Genomic DNA, 19,425 nt, shown 5'->3' on the forward strand with positions numbered 1-19,425 from the left:
TCATTTAAACAGGGTTAAAACTTTACGGGGAAAAGCAAGAGTGTGAAAGCAGGATCAGCAGTTGAATCTCTCTCGCTGTGGACAGTTATAAAATGAAGTTGGACCATAAAACTGTGGTAAAGAGTGTGTGTGTGTGTGTGTGTGTGTGTGTGTGTGTGTGTGTGTGTGTGTGTGTGTGTGTTTAAAAAAACAAAAGCAGGTTAACGTGCATAACCGACACCTCTAGGCTGAGGAACACAATGATGGGGAAAGTGTATTAATAAAACAGATCTAGTGCTTGAGGGGGAAGCTATTGCGCTTCATGACAGGAGAGAGATCACCGCTAAGTAGTCAGATGGATTCACCTGCAGCTCTTGATCAGTCCCCTGGAAGCCGCCTGGCACACACTTCCTACCTGCCTCACTTTCCCTCACTCCTCGCCTGGGCTAGACAGCCGGGGGGCGCAGTAGCGATGCTGGAGGAAGTTGAGGCTTTAAGGGATGTTTGAGAATAAACTTCAGATTGTAGCGGGTACTATTGCTGTACCATTGACGTGAAACTGAAAGTATCCCACACCAGACTTAAACAGACCTGTGACAACAGCAGCGTGTGTGTGTTTGTGTGTTTCTCCATTAAAGAGACAGGGTCTCGTTTCCAACAGGTCTCCTCTAATTTATCCACAGACTCTCCCCAAAGGGCGTTTATAACCCAGCGCGTGCACTGATCACACATTTACATGCACACAAAAGGAGCCGTCCGATCGGAAGCGGCTGAGAATTCAGCGACAGCTCCGACCACTTGCATTCCCTGCTGGGTTCTGTGAACAAACTGAAAGATTTCCTTTCCCTCCCCCCCCCCTCCCTGGGTAACGTCATTATTACAGTTTCGCGTGTTAAAATATTTCTTACAGTCACAGCAAGCTGCTTCTTTCCCCTTCCTGTGCTAGATCCACTTCTTCCCTCCTTTGCACCTTTCTCTCTGTCCCTCTCTCTGCGTTCTCCTGGCGGGAGGCTGCTGGGGCGCGCGCTCAGCGCTCGGGCTCGCCGCTGCACACGCTTTATATCCGTTCTGCGGAAGAATTGCCACAAACGCTCTCTTCCTCCTCTCCTTATTGCAACCCGCTCCCGCCCCGAGCCCGCCCTGGGGGAATGTGTGTGTGTCCCCGGTAAGTTACAACCCACGCTGCTCAGGCTGCCGCATCCTCAGTCCCAACTCCCGCCGCTTCTCTGCGCCCCTCTGCCCATTTGCTCGGCTTGGGTCGCCCTGCTTCTTGTCAGCAGCGTGGCTGGGGTTTTGTGCCCCGCGCATTGCTTCCTGCGCTCCCGTTTCTTTAGTTTTTATCAGACCCAGTCCCTGCTCCTTACAGCTCAGAGCCCGGCTTGGCTTTGCAGGCTGCCTGGGCTACTTTCATTTTTTTAGTGATTGGACGAGGGGGTATGAAGTGCCACCGCCTCCCTTTTGCCTTCTCTGCTCCTGCAGCTCCTCACCCTCCGCCTCTTTTCTCCTGGACTATGAAACTCTTCTCCGTGCTCCCCTCTCCAGGCTGAAAGGAAGGAGGCTGCTCCTGGCCGCCTTTCCCCTCGCTGCTCCAAGTGCAGAACTTTTCTCCTGCGACCCCCTTGCCCACTCTCGGCCTTTGTGCTGCCTGCCAGGGACTGTCACTGCGTCTCGGGGCAATGCAATGTAAAGTTTTTAATTCCCTGGCTGTGCCTGTTGGGTGGGCTCCCAGATACCTGCCTGGCCTCCCCGTCCTGGGAGCATCCCATCGCATTTCACTTGGGCGATCCTCTCCGCTTTTTTCAGCGTGTGTGTGTGCGCGCCGCTGTTTGTGTTTATTTATTTATTATTCCCTCTCCCCTCCTGGCCACTCGTGCGTTTGCCTTCTGCACTTACTCCTCTGCGGCCACTTCTGCACGGCGTGCCCGGCTCCTTCCCCCTCCACCCCAACCCCCCTACTCCGCGAAGCAGCGTGCGCCTGGTGTCTAGTGCTCCCCCCTCCCTCTCCCCTCCTCCCCGCTCCCCCCTGCGATCACTGTCCATTGGCTTGTCCTGGTCTCTTTTTCATGTCCAGCCCCTGATGAGTGTCCATTGGTGTTGCCTTCCTCTTCCCTCCTCCCCCTCTCTCCGGCTTGCCCTGCCCATGTTTTGTATGTCTCTGTCCATCCAGGCTCCTGACGTTCAAGTTCGCAGGGACGTCACGTCCGCACTTGAACTTGCAGCTCAGGGGGGCTTTTGCCATTTTTTTTCATCTCTCTCTCTCCTTCTCTCTCTCTCTCCCTCTCTCTCTTTTTTTCTTGCACAAAAAAAAAAAAAAAAAAAAAAAGCCATGACTGCTATCCCACAATTCATCTTCCCTGCGCCATCTTTGTATTATTTCTAATTTATTTTGGATGTCAAAAGACATTGATGAAGATATTTTCTCTGGAGTCTCCTTGCTTTCTCACCCGGCTCTCCCGATGTGAACCGAGCGGCTCACAAGCCACCGCAGCCACCAACCCACCATGTCTCGCCGCAAGCAAGGCAAACCCCAGCACTTAAGCAAGCGGGAATTTTCGCGTAAGTAACCCAAACAGCAACGTGCATTTATTTCATGCCTCCTTCGCGCGGGTTATTTTATTTCGGAGAAGCGGAGAAAGCGGGCGAGAGGGGTGGAAATGCACTAAACCTTGGCTCGGAATTTTCCCCCCTCTCCGTCTCTCTCTAATTAAATGAGCGCGATCACTTTTCTTTTCTTTGCTCCTGGAGCATGCCCGCTTCTCACTCACTGTCGCTCTCTCTTCCTTCTTTTCTTTTTTCAACCCCCCCTCCCGCTTTGATTTTATTTTTTTTTAATTGTGCCATTCTGACTTGGGAAAACAGCAACACTCCCAGTTTGCAGCGAGGTGCAGAATGTGTTCTTGGGAGGGGGGGGGAAGAAATCCCCGCAGGAGAGACAGACTGGACATTGGACGCACAGAGAGAAGAGATTATAGTCAAGTGGAGTGAGAAGAAAAATCTGGGGGCGAGTGGTTTTAGCCAGATCCCCATCTCTCCCCAGCGAAACCTTGTTGCGTACCGGGGGGGGGGGGCAGGGCAATGCCCCCCCCCTTTTTGTTTCCGCTCCCAGACGCCGGGTGTTTGTCCCGCTCTCTCCCGCGCCTCTTTTCCCTCCGCGGCGAAAGGGCAAAAGGGGCAGCAGCGGCTGCTTGTGTTGTCCGGAGCCATCGTTGGCTTTCCCCGGGGCTCCGCCACAATCGGACCTTCCCCCAGCCAACCGACTCATGCCAGTCTTCCCCCCACTCCTCCCTCTCCCCCCAACTCCTGCCTGCAAACTTGGGCTGCTTGGCTCGGCTGCACGGAGGAGAGCGAGCGAGCGAGAGGAATTCCCTCCTCTCTCGCTTACTATTTTTTGGAAGATTTTCAAAAAAAGTGGAAGTGGATTTTGATTGGGAAAAATCTCGTGTCTGAATGTTTACAAGCACCGCGTGTGCGGGGAGCCTCCTGCCAACAAGCAGAGACAAGAGCAAACCCAAGCAAAGCACACACACATACACACACACACAGAGACAAACAAAACCCCAAACCCAACCAACTATCGTCACTGTCACGATCAAATTTAAAAAAAAATACACTCCGGGGACATTTAAAAAAATACTATTGGTCACAAAAATCCTCCCCCTCTTCTACTCCCCCCCTCCCGCAACAAAACACAAGCTGGATGCAAGGTAAGCAAGATCGCTGCATACACAACAAAAGGGAGCGGGTGGGAGGGAAGAAAAGAGAAAATATTTTATTTTTTGGGCGGTGGGAAAGCAAAAAGATGCACGTTTGTATTTTATTTCCCCCAGTATTCCATGTGTTTTCCTCCCCTCTCAGGGACCGTCTACTTCAGTGCAATTTCGCTGTCTGCAATCAACCTCTCCCTCCCTCCCCTCTCTCTCCCTGTAAAAGTTTTCAATGCAATTTCCCCACTCAGATGCATAGATATTTGAAACAAGATTTGCACATAGTCCGCTGGAGAATGTTAACGCTTTGGATAAAACAGCTCCCGTAAAGGCAGGGGAAGCCAAAACATTGGCATTCGCAAAGTTTTCCTTAAAGTAAGACACCTTACGGTTCTCTTCCCTCCACTCCTTATTGTTTGAGTCATTTGCTACCAGTTCTAAGGACTTTTTGAAATGCCAAACGTTTATGTATTGCAACATAACTGTCACATTTCTGGAGGTGCTATCTCTTCCAGAACATGTTGCAGGAACCCACCCCCCTCCGCCCCAGTTTTCTGCGAGCTGCAGAAACTGGTGCCGACAGTAGTAACCTCTGTTACTTTAAAAAAACATATACCAGAGTGCATTCATCCTTAGGGTTTGTGTGCACCCGTGTTCGCTCACTTGTCACAGAGTAATTGAAAGATTAGATTTACATCCCCAAATCCTTCCCCAGCCGTGCTGGGTTCCCCCTGACTTGGCAATTCCGTATGTAATATACAGATACATATTTAAATTATTATTATTTTTTGCTGGCACTGTAATTGCCATTTGGTATATTTCTCCCTGTGAGATCTGGAGGGCGGGGGGGCGAGATGTGTGGGAGTTGGATTTAAAAAGCTGGTTGAGGAAGGATAGGTTTGCATGTGAGTTTCAGTCGCTAGGAGGCAGAACAAGATCAAAAAAGCCCAACGAACTTGAACCTGATCAGTTTCACCACGTCTTTAATTCTCGGCATTTTCCTTTAGAAAGGAGGGAGGCGGGTTTTCTTTCTTTCTTTCTTCCCCCCTTTTCCCCTTTCTTTCTTCCCCCTCCCCCTTTCTTTGTTCTTAATTTTGCTTGTTTTATGGTTGGTAAGGAAACAGGAACGCAGCCCACAGACCCCACACTGGAGAAAAGACCCAGTTTCTCCCTGTAATGTTTGTTTTAACGCCGTCCCCGTCCGTTCAGAGCAGCAAACGATTTCTGAGGATCGCGAGGACTAGCAAGTTGGCCCTTCATTTCCCCCCACTCACCCGACGGCCGATCAAACCGTGGGGGTCACAAAGGGGCTTGGGAGCCTTTCCAGGCGGCGCGGGGCTGGCTGGGATCCCTTCCGTCTAGTCTTAGCTTTGCACGATGCTGTGGCACATGGAAAGCAAACGCCCCCCCCCCCCCAAAAAAAAAACAAAAAAAAAACTTGAACCACAATTTCGAAGGGGAAGCCCAGGGGCTCTGAGGGAGCCGAGTGGCACCTTCTCGGTGACTTTGTGTTTGTTTTGTTTACTGGACACATCTGCTTTTGTTTCTCCTCCCCTCCTCATTTAAACTCTGGCTACGGGTCCATCTGAGGCAAAGACAATCCTCGTGAGCAGAGGGGTTGGGGTGGAGAAGTGGGAGCCCAGATGAGCTCGGCCTCAGCCGAAAGGGGAGAAGGCACCTTGCTGGCTCGCACGTGTTTGCACTAGGCTTCCGATCGACGCTGCTCCCATTGTGCCGCCTGCTCAGTCCTTTCCAAGTTCGCTCTCCCCTCTTTTTCTTTCCTTCCTTCCCTCACCGTGCTCCCGCTCTCTGGCTGTTTTAAAACACCAGCCACTAGCCCACATTATTAGCCATCATTTGTTCCCTTAGACTGTAAGACAATCCCACACTTGAAGGCAAACTTGGACTAGACAATTACTCTCTTTCTCCCCTGATTTTCTTTTTTGTCTTCTCAGCTGGACACAGCCCTGTCTGCTGCTGGGGTATTTAGACGTCTCTGTCTTGCTGAATCCATACTGATACTTTTTTCTCCCCCTGCCCCCGGTAACGCAGAACTGGTGCTTTTTCTTCCATTGCGTCCTTCACACTTTTTTTGAGACAAAAATCCATTTAACTTGATATAGAAGATGGTGTTATTTTGGTGGATGTTGGTGGGAAATGGAGGAAGGGGGAGAGAGAGGCTATAAATACATGCATCTGAAGAAGTGGGTTTTTTACCCACAAAAGCTTATACCCAAATAAATCTTAGTCTTTAAGGTGCCACCAGACTCCTCGTTGTTTTTGTAGAAATACATGTTTATGGAAGGGCAATTTCCATTAAAAATATAGATGACTGATTAGATATCCAGAAAGGAGCTTTTGGTTGCCCCAAAATTAAAAAGATGTATACTGAAAATCAGTGGCAAGGTTTTTTTTTTAAACCAGCAGAAATAATAAAAACACATTTTTCTATCTCTCAGAGCATCAGGAGCCAAATGTTTTGTAATGAACACGGTGCCAGAGGTATTTCATACATTAGTATATAATTCTTGTTAATTAGCAATAATTTACCTTAAGAGCGTAGAAAATGTTGAGGTTACAGGTTTTATATCTGTACATTTGATCTTGTTATTTTCGAGAACTTTGCCTCCTATAAAATTAATTAGGTGAAATGTGGAGGTGTAATCAGCAACCTCTGAATTACCACTTCATTTCCTGGTTTTGATTGTAAATCAGCCCAGTCAGGACAGTCTTTAGCAAAATCTATTTTTGTTTAGCATTACTTTTAACTGTCTGGTATCTGAGCACAATATTCTCTTTCATTGCTGAGTAATATTGACAATTTCAGAAAAAAATCAGGCCAAGGAATAAATATTATAATTGAGTAATTATTGTGCAAAGTTCCAGTCAAAACAGTTACAAGGAGAATATCAATTTTTAAAAATATTTTGCTACTTTGAGTTAGTAAACTAAAAGTTACAGTTATTGCTTAACACAAAAATACCTTTTTTTGTAGAAAGGAGCTGATGGAATGACTTCCATATTCAGTTACTCACTTTGTGCAAATGCAAAGTTTGTTACTTGAGAAAATGACATAGACATTTCAGAAACATTCCTGTTTCTTTTTCTATTCAAGAAAATTGTAAATGCATGTTGTGTATTATCTTTTGGTCAGTAAGTTTAGAAGAAAACCCAAATGATTAAGATATTGTTTTTATTAATATGAATATAACCTTCATATTCCTATAGTTGACCTTATGTTAAATTAGGAGTAGCACTAGAGGCAAGAAATTATGGAATGTATCAGTGTGTCCTACTTGGAGCTAAGGTACGGTAAGGTGCTCTTTCAGTATTATTTTACACAGCACAACTGGGAGCTACTCCAGATCTTCCTCCTCAATATTCAGCCTAGGTAGGGTTGAAATAAATTTAACCTGAGTTCAGTGGATTTTTGCACTTTATCAAAATCTGTTCCAATATTCTGCAGTCAAATTAAATTCTATTTTTTGATTCTCTGTGGCTTTAAGTTCATTAAATGTGAAATTGGCAGCTTGCTAAAGAAGGTCAGACTGATTAACTGTTTAAGAGTTGTATTGGGTCTCACTTTGATTAACTGGCAGCATTTTGAGGCATTTTATGTTTTGTAGAGTCAGCTCATTTTGGTGGTTGTTGTTGTTGTTGTTAGTATATGTATTATGTTGCATAAGGAGAGAAATACCAACAGTTTTTTTTTCTTGCAAGGTTATAGTGATGAATACTGCATACATATTGCCAGGATATTTCAGTACAAGATATTTCAGTACAAAGTGAAAAAAAGCAAACAGAAAAGAAAGGCATGTCTGCCTTGTTATACAATCCACTGACGACTATGTGTGTAGAAATAGTCTCATAATGAAGCTTTTTGGAGCTCATTCAGAAAATTAGTCAACTTTGACAACATTAGGCAAGGTATTTCAAGTTTAAAGAAAGGTCTTTTCACCGTTATTATGAAATGTGGCATTCAGTTGACCATACTGATTTATATGTGATGAAGACCACAATTGCGAACATATTTAGAATAATTTAGTCATTCTTTTCTTCAGAATGAAAAAAGCAAAACAAAAACACCCAATTGGCTTATTTTCTTAATTATGCAAAAGTATCCTGTTTAGTTAATGTGTCTAAGTGGAATTGCCAGTGAGTTTGATATTTCTTTAATTTCTGGGAGGTATCGGAAAAGTCTAGCTAATTAGCTTCCTTATTTATTAATTCTGTCTTTTTCCCCATGAATAGTTCACGTTTTCAATTTTTAAACAGAATATATAATCTACATATATAATCACACGTACATACACACATCGTACAGGCTATGTAGCCTCTGTGTGGGTGTGTGTGCATGCATGACCGATGTGGCTTTTAACGTGTATGTTCATATATTTGCATGCACACACACACACACACACATACCTAACTCACAGTTCAACATTTCAAAACATATGATTTGCTCATTGATATATAGCTATTCCATGACCACGTCATATATTACACATGTGCACGTGCGTGCACGCACGCACGCACACACACACATACACACACGTAAAGCTTCAGTCATAAATAAACATAAATAAAACCTCTGGCAACAAAGAACAGTATTGGCTTCTCTTCATGATACCACAATTGTCTCACAATAATTTTTTTCACAGCTGTTATTTTAATTTTTATTATTAAAATGTTCCTTCAAATTAGAACTTTGTCTAAATCCAGGAATATAGATAAGATTGCAGGTTCCATTCCGACAGTTCTACATATTACAGCTGCTTTCTCAAAATATATTCCCTATCAACACTGATAACTACATTTGCTTCTTGCTGGACTGATAACGTGCTATCTGTTCATGTAGTGCAGGTTTAATTTTTTCATCCTATAATTATTCCAAACACGGGATGGCATCCATGAACAGGGGGTTCAACAACATGATTTTCTCTCTCCCCGCCTTCCCCTTCTTTTCACAAGAGCTCTAATGATTCTCCTTTTGTTTCTTAAACTGCAGCTGAACCTCTTGAAGCCATTCTTACTGATGATGAACCAGAGCATGGCACGTTGGGAGCTCCAGAAGGGGATCATGACCTCCTTACTTGTGGCCAGTGTCAGATGAACTTCCCGTTGGGGGACATTCTTATTTTTATTGAGCACAAACGGAAACAATGCAATGGCAGTCTCTGCTTAGAGAAGGCTGTGGATAAGCCACCTTCACCCTCACCAAGTGAGCTGAAAAAAGCATCCAATCCTGTGGAGGTTGGCATCCAGGTCACACCAGAGGATGACGATTGTTTATCAACGTCATCTCGAGGAATCTGCCCTAAACAGGAACATATAGCAGGTAAATTGAAGCAAGGAGAATCATTTACAAGTTTATTACCATGTTCAGTCAAACTGTAGTAATAATGCTCACAGTTGTGAAGTGCTGTGTCTGTTTTTCCATTCTATTCACCATGACAGCCAACATGTTAAATACCCTGCATCTCAGTTCATATTAAGTACACAAAAAATATTTCCAAGTGGCTGAGTAGTTTTAGCATCAACAGGCCCATGCAACGCTAGTGTGTATTTTCAACAGGGTTTGCTGGGATTCTGTTTTCTTAATTGTATATAGTATAGAAGCTGTCTCCTAGTGTGTTGCCTATCTTAATTCCATATATGTATATTTTACACCCTGCTGTGTTATACAGGAACTAGCTTTACAGTCTTTTGTTAACTCAGGAGTGAAAGAGTTAACTGAGCATCAGCTAGCCTTGGATCCATATTGGCTGTCAGCGTATGGACTGTAATTAAACACAGCCCCATGGCAAAGTGACACCACCGACCTTGACTTTAAGATGCCATTTTCGACTGGCCAGGCCAGAGTAGAGAGGGCAGTTGCTGAAGCGCACAGACATGCTTATTTGAAAAGTTTAAGGGCATGTTGGAAATTTCAAAAGGTTGGTTTGACAGGAAAGGCCGCTGTCTGCAGCCTGCCTCCTCAGCCAAATGATAAATGCTTCTCTGTGCTCCCTCTTGTCTCTGATGTGGTTTTGACAGATGTATCTTGATTTTGTTTGCGGTTTACACAACCACATGTCACCCGTACAAGTGTCCAAGACCGAATTCTGTTTTGCACAACAAACAATATAAAAATGTAATTTAAAAAAGTAAATATTATCATTTCCTATGATACATTTTTAATTGGAAAGACCCTAAACATGAAAATGTCTCAGTGGCTGAGGTTAAAATAATTGAACTTAATATGAAAAAGAAAACCAGAGAAATACTGGAAGGCTAACAAGGCATAGTTAGTTTCTAAAATCCTTATAGCAAATATGAACACCACCCATTGCTTGGTATTGAAAATCACGTTAAATTATGCTTAAAACATAATTATAAATATGTAGCATATTAAAATCAACCAATGCCTGATCCAGTTTTATGGAAACATCAGTTAGGATAAGACATCACTTATACCTCTATTTTAATAGCCTAAAGGGTAGTTTAGTATTAGCAAAAGTACTGTATGTAATCACATGATATACTGGATCTTGTCTTTGACTTACCATGGCCACACAGTTCAACCATAGTAGGTCAGTAGGCACTGCGGGATTCAATGTGATATTTTTTTCCTCCAACCAATCATTAAAATCAAATGTGGCATTTATGTTTTTTGAAAGCTTTGCAGTAATAGCACACACACATATATATATATATAGAGAGAGAGAGAGAGACACACACACACACACACGGTCAAGTTACTGGCAAGCTGCATTTTGAAAGATGGCTTAAATTTTCCAGCACATTCAACTTCTGTGACATGTAGGTTAAAGAGTTTTTTTCCAGAATAGTATATGGCAGTGACCATTTCCATGTGCTGTCTGTGATTTGAAGGAAAATAAACAGAAGTGTAGGGCATGATTAATGAAGCAAGAGCCTAGCGGAAGGGATTTGTAGTCTTCAGAGATCTGAAGCCATGCTAAATCACCAAATATGGAGTAACATTTGTGTGATGTAACATCGTATTTACATATTGAACTGCTCTGTTTAAAAGACAAAACACAGTATCTGTCAAGCAAGAATTAAAACCACACTTCTTGCCGTGGTCTCAAATAGGCCATTCAGTCTAAGATACAACCACACTGAGGAGTTTGGAATTCTTTGCTTTAGTTTAAAATTCTACTATTACAGTTGTTGAGCCATATGAACCAAAGTCTGCCTGCTTTACTCATATAAGTAAGGTGGTTACCATTAATTAGATTCCTAGCATGAGTTAAGTGGACAGAATTTGGCCCTGAAGGATGTAATGGTGTTGCTAATTAGAAGAATAATATGTTTTTAACTGTCCCTTGTTCTCCTAAATGGTTCAGTAAGCTAAGGACTGAATTCAGGGTTTGTACAATATGCAACAGACATAAAAAAAACTAGGGACCTGATCCTGCAAACCCTTTCACATGCACATAATCCATATTTATGCAGATAGTCTTTACTCAGAAAAGTAATTCCATGAAAGTCAATAGGACTACTCACAGAAGTAAAAGATTATTCTTGTAAGTAAGGTCTGCAAGACCCAGCTCCAGTTATTTTCATGTCTCCTGTGCAGAGAGATTTCTGTGCAATTATGTTTAAAACTGACACATACTAGAAGTCCAATACTGTCTATATTTCTTGCACATTCAAAGCTCCAGCAGGAATCAATGGGAGTTTTGGGTATGCAAGGAATGTAAGACCAGCTTCTAATTGTTTTCAGAGGAAAAATATATACAAGCTTTCCAGTGGGTGCACAAGTGATGTGACTCAGGTGAGGTAAAGCTTTCATGCGCAGATAATTATAAGCTCTTACACTGTTCCTTAAATTTTTGTTTAATATAATGTTTCTACACTGGAATTAGTTAAGCAAGAGACAGTTTTGTCATATCACAAAGTAATATGTCAATAGCTGGAATTATCACACCATTGAATTCCCAGTGTCCGGCAGTGAAATTAACAGTCTGGGTTATTCAATAAGTTGTGGAGTTTACGTATTTTGGGGGTCCCTGAAGTGAATCTCAGAATGGCAGTTATTAATTCCAGTATTTTATATCTGCGTTCCTTTGCAAGAGTAGAAAGGAAACAATAATCATAAGAATGCAAAAGATATGGGAATATGTAATTTAAAAAATAGGGACAAATGTACAGGTCCGAATGAACCAATTCTTCATGATAAATGTCCAGAAAATATATTTAATAACAATGTAAAAATGCAGCCAATTAAATATTCTTCAGAAAGAGGTTACTGTAGTATTCTAAGTTAGATATATTTACAGAACCTGCTTTGTGTGTCATTCTGCAGTCAATAATTTGGTGCATTATAATAAAAGACCATCTTCCTAAGATAAATAATGCTTAGGGATCAGGGCACCCAAATACAAGGAAGGCAGTCACTCAGATGTACAGTGAAATGATGTATACTTTAACTGTCTCTAGGCCTCTCTTCACCCTAACCATTTTCCAGATAAAGGAATGCTTACAATAGTATGTGTGTACCTCTACAATATGCATGCATGTACATAAAATATAAATACACACATCCATACACAGCTGTTCTGTGTATGTGTGTGTGTCTCTCTCTCTTAGGCTTGATATAAAATTTTGAGTGACAATCCAGTGCTATGGCAGAAATGTCATAAATTTAATGAAAATTAATAGGATATGTTGTGTGGGTCCAATGAGGCAGCTTTCATCAATATGTATGTCAAACACTCACCACCAGATACCAGCAGTCTGTGATTTGCAGTGAGTGCTGCGGCAGGGGTTTAGTTATCCAGTCTCTTATTTTGCAATGGAGGAAAATATTAACTGAAGTACCAAGATGTCAGTGAATGTAAAACTGCTGTTCACTTATTGAAAAGGGAAAAGAAATATTTATAGTCCATTTTGATGCTTGTTGAATATATAAAGTTGTGTAGATTAATGAAAGATTTTTTTTGGGAGGGAAAGGCATTTTAACTACTACTACACTTCATATTTGTCTCATTGGAATGTTACATATATTCTCATTTATAATTACGATTATACAGCTTTATATACTGTATGTGCAAATGGAGAGAGAGGAGGAGGTTCACTTTGAGTGCCTGCATCTGTTTTCTCCAATCGCCAGTTAGATATAAATCCAACATAAGGAAAACAAATGTAAGAAATACCTTTCCATTGAATAATCAAATGGAAAATGAACCTAGTGTTATACTAACTGATGGACCAAGTACATTTAACGATTCGTATTCTCAGAATAGAATTTCTTTGACTTGTCTATATGCCACAGAAATTCTCTTGGTACACTATTAGCAATTACTATTGTAATTCTGTGATGAGTAAATTGCATTTCTGTAGTATTTTATTTTGTTCTGGATAAAAATCATTGACTGATCAACTGAATAGTTAGCATTGCATCTAAACAATGAGTCAGACGAAGCTTACATTCATGAAAATGGCTAAAATTCTAACTGCAATTGTTCAATACAAAGCTTCAGCAGATATTAATGGGCTGGACAAAATAGTTACAAGATGGAAAATTTGTGAGGGCACTATCCAAAGACTCATGATCATGAGATTCTCAGTCCTGCATACAAGCTGTATTTGTAAATAAGACAGAGAAAGGTTGTGAACTGGCAGCTTGGATGTTTTGTCAAAGTACAATGTCAGAGAAAGTCTCTTTAAGACAAATTGTAAATAGAACTGTCACAATGATTGCATGATTGAGCTACAGAAGTGTCTTTCAATTGTTGGCATTGTCAGAGGACTTTTGAAAGCTTAATTAAACACAGTGGCCTGTATGGCTGAGAAATTTACTTCTAGGAGGGAAAAAAATGTTAAAAACGTAGGCGATCCAAAAGTTGTTCAAATGTTGCTCTTTCAGTGACACATAAAAGATTCAACTGTTTGTGCATTTTCCTTGTTGCCTTTTTATAAATAACAGTTTTGAAGAAGCATCCATGTGATATCAAGATCATCCCTTGTATGAGGTGGAGATTCAGTTAGTTTTTCTATTCTCTGCTGTTACGGATAGTTAATGTAAAAATAGCCTTTTATTGGAAACACAAATATGTGTTCATTTCAAGAACAGAAGCAGAGTGATGAAAGTTTCCTTCTGATTCAGCATGATTATTCCAGGGAGGCATCAAAAGTGTTATAATTCCTTAAATTGCCCCATTCTTGTCTCCTGCAAATCGTATCTTTTAGAGGACCAGAAATTTTGCATTCTTTCTTCTATGTGACATTTAATTGTTAAGCTCACCATGGACTGAAATACAGCTGGATACAAAATATTTGTGGTTGAAGAGCCAGTCTAGCAAGCATTAAATTTAGCATAGATATGAAAAAGGTGCAGATTAACATTAAACACTACAAGCTTTGAAAATAACATACTTAATAAATGTACGCCCTATGTAGCCAGACTGAACAATAAAGACTGAAATATTGGAGCTGGGTGGTGAGGGGGAGAAAGTGATAAGTAAAAGACCTTAACATTAGATTACAGGCGAGAAGTAGATTCTCTCCTAAAGATTTCCATAATTTTGTAATGTAAATTTAAAAGAGAAGGAAATCTTTTAGCATTACACACTTCTGTACATGCAGCCCTGAGAACCTGAATTCCCTTCTTATTCAATTCAAGTAATAAAGACAATTAAGGAGACTTGAGAGACTGTCAGGCAGTGGGAATTCAATCTCCATTTGTTTGTCTGCTTGCACCATTTATTATATAAAGAAAATTTTGACAAAATTCACCCCAATCTCCAGCCTGCTTTTATATGCAGTAGAACCAGCTTTGTGCAATAAAAGGCATTTAACATCAAGCTGGACATTGCTTGGCACATTGCCACTTTTTTAGCATGGGATCTAATCACTAAGGATCTTTAGTACCTTTCTGCTTGTTCAGATTTCATTTGGGTCATGGCTATGCCAGCAGTGTTGGGATTTTTATTTTTTAACTTGGTGCACATTTTCAATACAGTCTTCCATCTAGGAGGTTTTTATTGTGTGTGTCAATTTGAGGGGTATTGCTGAAGTTCATAAAATATGTCCAGATCATATAATTTAATAGATTGAGACCCGTATTGTTATTTGTAACATGGTCATAAAATTCAGTGCTTTTCCCCGCAGGGGAAATAAGCATATTTAATCTGAATATACACAGACATTGGACCTGACTGGGAGCAGATTTGGGCCCATTGTGGTCCATTTCAGTAAATTTATCGTTGTGATTTACTACATTGTTTTAAAAACAATAGGCTAATCAATTTATCCACAAACCATATTGTTGCTGCCAGAATTGTTTTCCATCACAAAATGAATTCCTACTAAATGTAACTTGGCCTTTAAGGTTCGATTCTGCAAGTATTGGTGTTAGTTTTATGCACGGTGAGTCGTCTGATTGAAGTATGGGCTCACATGCATAAAGCTACACATGGAGGAGCAGGGCCTAAGACTTCAGCTTTTAACATACAGAGACCAAAGGCAAATCTGAAATTAAAAGTACCTTCATTATTAAAGCCAGTCTGCTTTATGCCAAACCCATTTTGAAGCCTTGTAAACATCATCCTGTCTTTTCAATCAGTGTTAGTATGCAATGTATTCTGTATTGGGTTCACTGGAGTTCGTTTCCCAACCTTTACTGGCCAGTGGCACTCACTGTGCATTTTAAAAATATTTCAGAGAGGCTTTTACTGTTCTTAGAGGGTTAGTAACTTGGTGCCGGTGCCTCAGCTCATTCGTCATTCTGAGATGGCATTGAGTTAAGTTGGCAAGGGAAAGGTTTGAGGTGTGGGGTGTGGTGAGGGCAGCTCTGCTCCCAGCAGGGAATTTGTGTTCTTCATTTGCTTTTACAGTAGGAGCACAGTTACTATACCTTGGAGCAGCTCTCAGGTGTGAGCTCAGATGGGCGCATGTAAATGTCCTGTCAGAGGCAACACAGGAATATTAATGTTCCCATACTACCACACTATAATAAAGCTGTACACAGCAAGCTTAATATGCAGCTAGTCCGGGGAATTTTATAAAACTTAGATGGCCTAGTGTGAATGACAGCAGTGGAAAAATGTTCAATATGCCACAGAGTCCATTCTTGTTTTCCTTTGATCTAAGGCAAAATGAAAACATCCACTTCTTTCCCGCCTCATTTCATGTAACTGATTTTCTCCTTCACCCTCCCAATCCTCTCCAAACCCTCTGCCCCCAAAATACACGAAGATTGCGTATATGACATACAATGGAATTACTTGGAAATACATCAATAATTGGAGTATTTTCTTTTTCAAAGTATTAGCACTCATTTATTTTTACTTCTTGAGATTGTTGATTTTGCTTTCCTGTTTTAAATGTCTCTATACTTGATTGAAACAAAGGAAATATAATCAACATATGTAGTCAGTTGCAGTCTCCTTTGCCCTGTACTGTAAAAATAAAGCCGGGCTTTAAATCCAGAGTAACTGGGTTAGTATTCACACAGGTTTCATTTGCACATTCTTACAAGTTCACAATTTAAATGCCATTAAAATGTATATTTTTTAGTTTGGGGATGTTAGAAGATTTTTTAATAATGTGTTCATTTAACAGAATCAACAGCTGTCAGAACCAGTTGTAAATCTATGAAACATACAAAGAAAAATACATGTTTCCTGAAACAAAACACTTGAAACAAATTGGCTGCCAAAAAGCTGTTGAATTCTAGGTTTGCAGATAGTGCACAGAAGTGTTTCTTTTCTCTGCTTCCTCTGGAGACCCATGTGAGCTTGTCTGATGCAATTCTATTGGAAGTTTTACTCGAACAGGTTGCTGTAAAACAACACCTATCCATATTGGATGGGTGTATATAAACCAGCCTGCGATCAGGTTTTTGTGTTTTAATAAACATATAAAATATCAAGGTTAGTGTGATAGACACACACACACAAACAGTAATAACTACATGAACATCAAGGAAATGATCAAGCTTAATCTTTCTGTGAAATAACTGTTGTGGGGAGGGAAGCAACTTCACTGCTAAACTGTGCCTTTACAAGTAGGCGTTGTTAGTGTGTTATTTAGGTCTGAATCAGCTTAAGTCATTGAATTCATTTTGGAATACTGAACATGTACATTGATGAAGGGTTACCTGGGGAGATTTGTCCAGTCAAAAACAATGAGTTTTTGTTTGCATCTTCCTTGTTCTCAGCATAAATGCTGGACAATCTCACCTACAATTTAATCTTAGCTTTATCTAAACCACTTTTCTGATTAAAAACCTCTAAACACATAAAGAATGGAATTATTGTTAAATAACAGGGACCTGAAGAACATTGGCCCTGCGTGTGTGTGTATCTATATCTATACGTATATATCTTAGTCTCATTTCTTTGAATAAACTCAATTAATAGCACATTACCCATGAGGAAACAATTTCTTATTTCTAATTTCATGTTCATCGTTTGCTCAGTTGATGTAGTAGGCAATAAAATACAAAATGCAAGGAACACCCCTCCCCTCCCCAAAAAAACAACTACCCCCAAACCTAACCACCCTCTCCCGCCCCAGAAAACACCAGCAAAAATTATAGCAATTAATTTGCCATCAAATAAAATGTTACCTGGCTAAACTATCAACATCTCAGCTGGTGTATCAGACACTGCCATGTTGGTTTTGTTAGGTATTGGCCATTGAGTTTATTTCTTCTTGGAGAAAAAATAATGATCAGATAAGGATTGCACTAAAGCCAGTTCACATAACATGTATGATACATTTACTGCTTCGGTGTAATCAATGGCTTTAGACCATTTATTTATCAGTAATATTATTAAAAAAATTGTTTTGTTCAAAGGAAACACAATACTGTCATATCCTCATTCTCTGCAAAATAGTTGTTTGTATTAAAAAAAAGAAAAAAAGAATGTTACCTCCTATGGAATTCTTTAAAGGCCGTAATATTTTGTAATAAACTATATATTGTCCTCTGTTAAATTTGTGTTACGTTAGAAAGAAATCAATAAGGAAAAATTAAATTCTGATAAAGATAGTCTTGGATCTTTGAAAACAACTGCTGTCCTTTTAACTAAAACATTTGAGGAGCTTCAAAGAGTATGTATTTCTTCTGATCTTAGAGCAGTGTGACTGGTAGCAGGAAAAAAAGTCTTATTCTACATACAAGTGGATTGCTTAACAAGTCAGCACAGACACATACTTGTTTGTACAATAGAGATAAAAATTCCTGTATAAAAATAATTCAGTTGCTGACAGCAGGTATTGTGCTAGTGCTGCCTCTTTTGTGTTGGTCGAGGGTCAGGGATCACGACTTCTGCTTTCTGTTCCGGGTAGTCTGTCACGATTGCATGTTGAATTGTGGCAATAAGTTAATTGCTTTATTTTTAGGAAAATTTAGAGCCCTTATATGTGTTTTTACTCTTGCGTACTGTAGCAGTTCTAAAAGCAGAGAAAGAGAGAAAAAATCAAATAGGGAAACAGACTTGAAGGAAGTTTGAGATATTTGGCCTTCAGAAGCTATTTGCTTGGCAGCAGAGCCTTTTAGTTTCTAAACTTTTGTTTTTAATCTAATTCTGATTTATGCTGTCACATCTCATATCAACCCTCATTGAACTCTGCTCATGTAAAGTAATGTTACTATCAAAGAGAACTGGTCAAAACTGGAGACCTGTGGCTGATACAGATGTTTGTTGATGCAGCTTTCAGTACTGAATTCTATTCTTTCTAATAAACGTTAAAATGTAAAGAGTTAGTGAACAGGACACATGGAAGAGAGAAGCAAGGGAACAGGAAAAGTTGTGCATATCTTTTTGGTTCAAAAAGTTTGCAGGAAAGATTAGCTATGGAAAATAGTCTGTGGAGTAGAAGGGTGAGAATATAAATTATTTGAATGTTCTATAATCCTTCAAAGTCAGTTCACCTTGACGGCAAAAGACACGATCCCTGCTTCATTCATGAAACTTTTTCCTTAAAACAGTGGAGCACTTTAAATTATATGTGGTGCTTTTTAAGCGTAAGTGGAGAATTAAAGGCTTGATCCTGTAAATTACACTTACAACTGTTAGTAGCATTTACTGCTGTGCGCAGTCCCATTGACTTCTATGGGGCTACTCATGACAGTAAAGACTACTCTTCAGATTAAGTGTTTTCAGAACTGGGCCCTAACAGAGGATTTTTTTGCATTTTTGAAGTCTGATGCATGATAATCTCAGTTCCCACAATGTTGGCTAACAGCAGAACAAACTTTTTGACTGTCAGCTGACATCTGTATGATCAATTCTGACTGTAAGTGCAAAATTGACTGGATTTTCACACATCTGAAATGAACCAAGTGCCTTCATTACACATGATATTTTTCTTCGCCTTCTTTTAAATGCACAAACTTTTTAAAATTAATACCACTGCATTTTGATGAAAATAATGTTTTGATAATACATTTGATGTTTACATGGAAGATGTGACTTGAGGGTAAAAGTCTTTTTTGGAGGGTGGCAGAAATCTTGTTAATCTGCTTTTTGAGAGCAGCACACAATACTGCCTATGAGCAAGTCTGTGGTGCTTTTGATAAATTACCATGTTTAGAGACAGGTTTGGCTCTTAAGGGCTTAGTTTTATGAACAAAGTCCATAACAGTGTTTTCTGCCTCTGTTTGTCTCTAGCCCCTTTGGCTTGACTTGGAGCCCTGTGTTTAGTTTAAGCTCAGTCTGGAAGATATAACAATTTTGCATTTTTTTTAAAAAAGGAAATCATAGGAAGAAAAACCCTTTTGCTT

The 19,425-nt window shown here is 40.4% G+C and overlaps 1 protein-coding gene across 5 annotated transcripts in view; it reads left to right on the top strand.

Annotated features, from left to right (window-relative positions):
- The first annotated feature begins 1,821 nt into the window (after positions 1 to 1,821).
- BCL11A (BCL11 transcription factor A) overlaps positions 1,822 to 19,425 on the top strand; it is a 105,439-nt gene continuing 87,835 nt past the window's right edge. For all 5 annotated transcript variants that reach the window (XM_050952061.1, XM_050952062.1, XM_050952064.1 and 2 more), the window contains exons 1-2: positions 1,822 to 2,535; positions 8,692 to 9,021. In XM_050952061.1, the coding sequence (XP_050808018.1) occupies positions 2,481 to 2,535; positions 8,692 to 9,021 (385 nt within the window). In that variant the 5' untranslated portion in view covers positions 1,822 to 2,480. The remainder of the gene's footprint in view (positions 2,536 to 8,691; positions 9,022 to 19,425) is intronic.

The sequence above is a fragment of the Gopherus flavomarginatus genome, chromosome 4 (assembly GCF_025201925.1).
Source record: "Gopherus flavomarginatus isolate rGopFla2 chromosome 4, rGopFla2.mat.asm, whole genome shotgun sequence".
NCBI lineage: Eukaryota > Metazoa > Chordata > Testudines > Testudinidae > Gopherus > Gopherus flavomarginatus.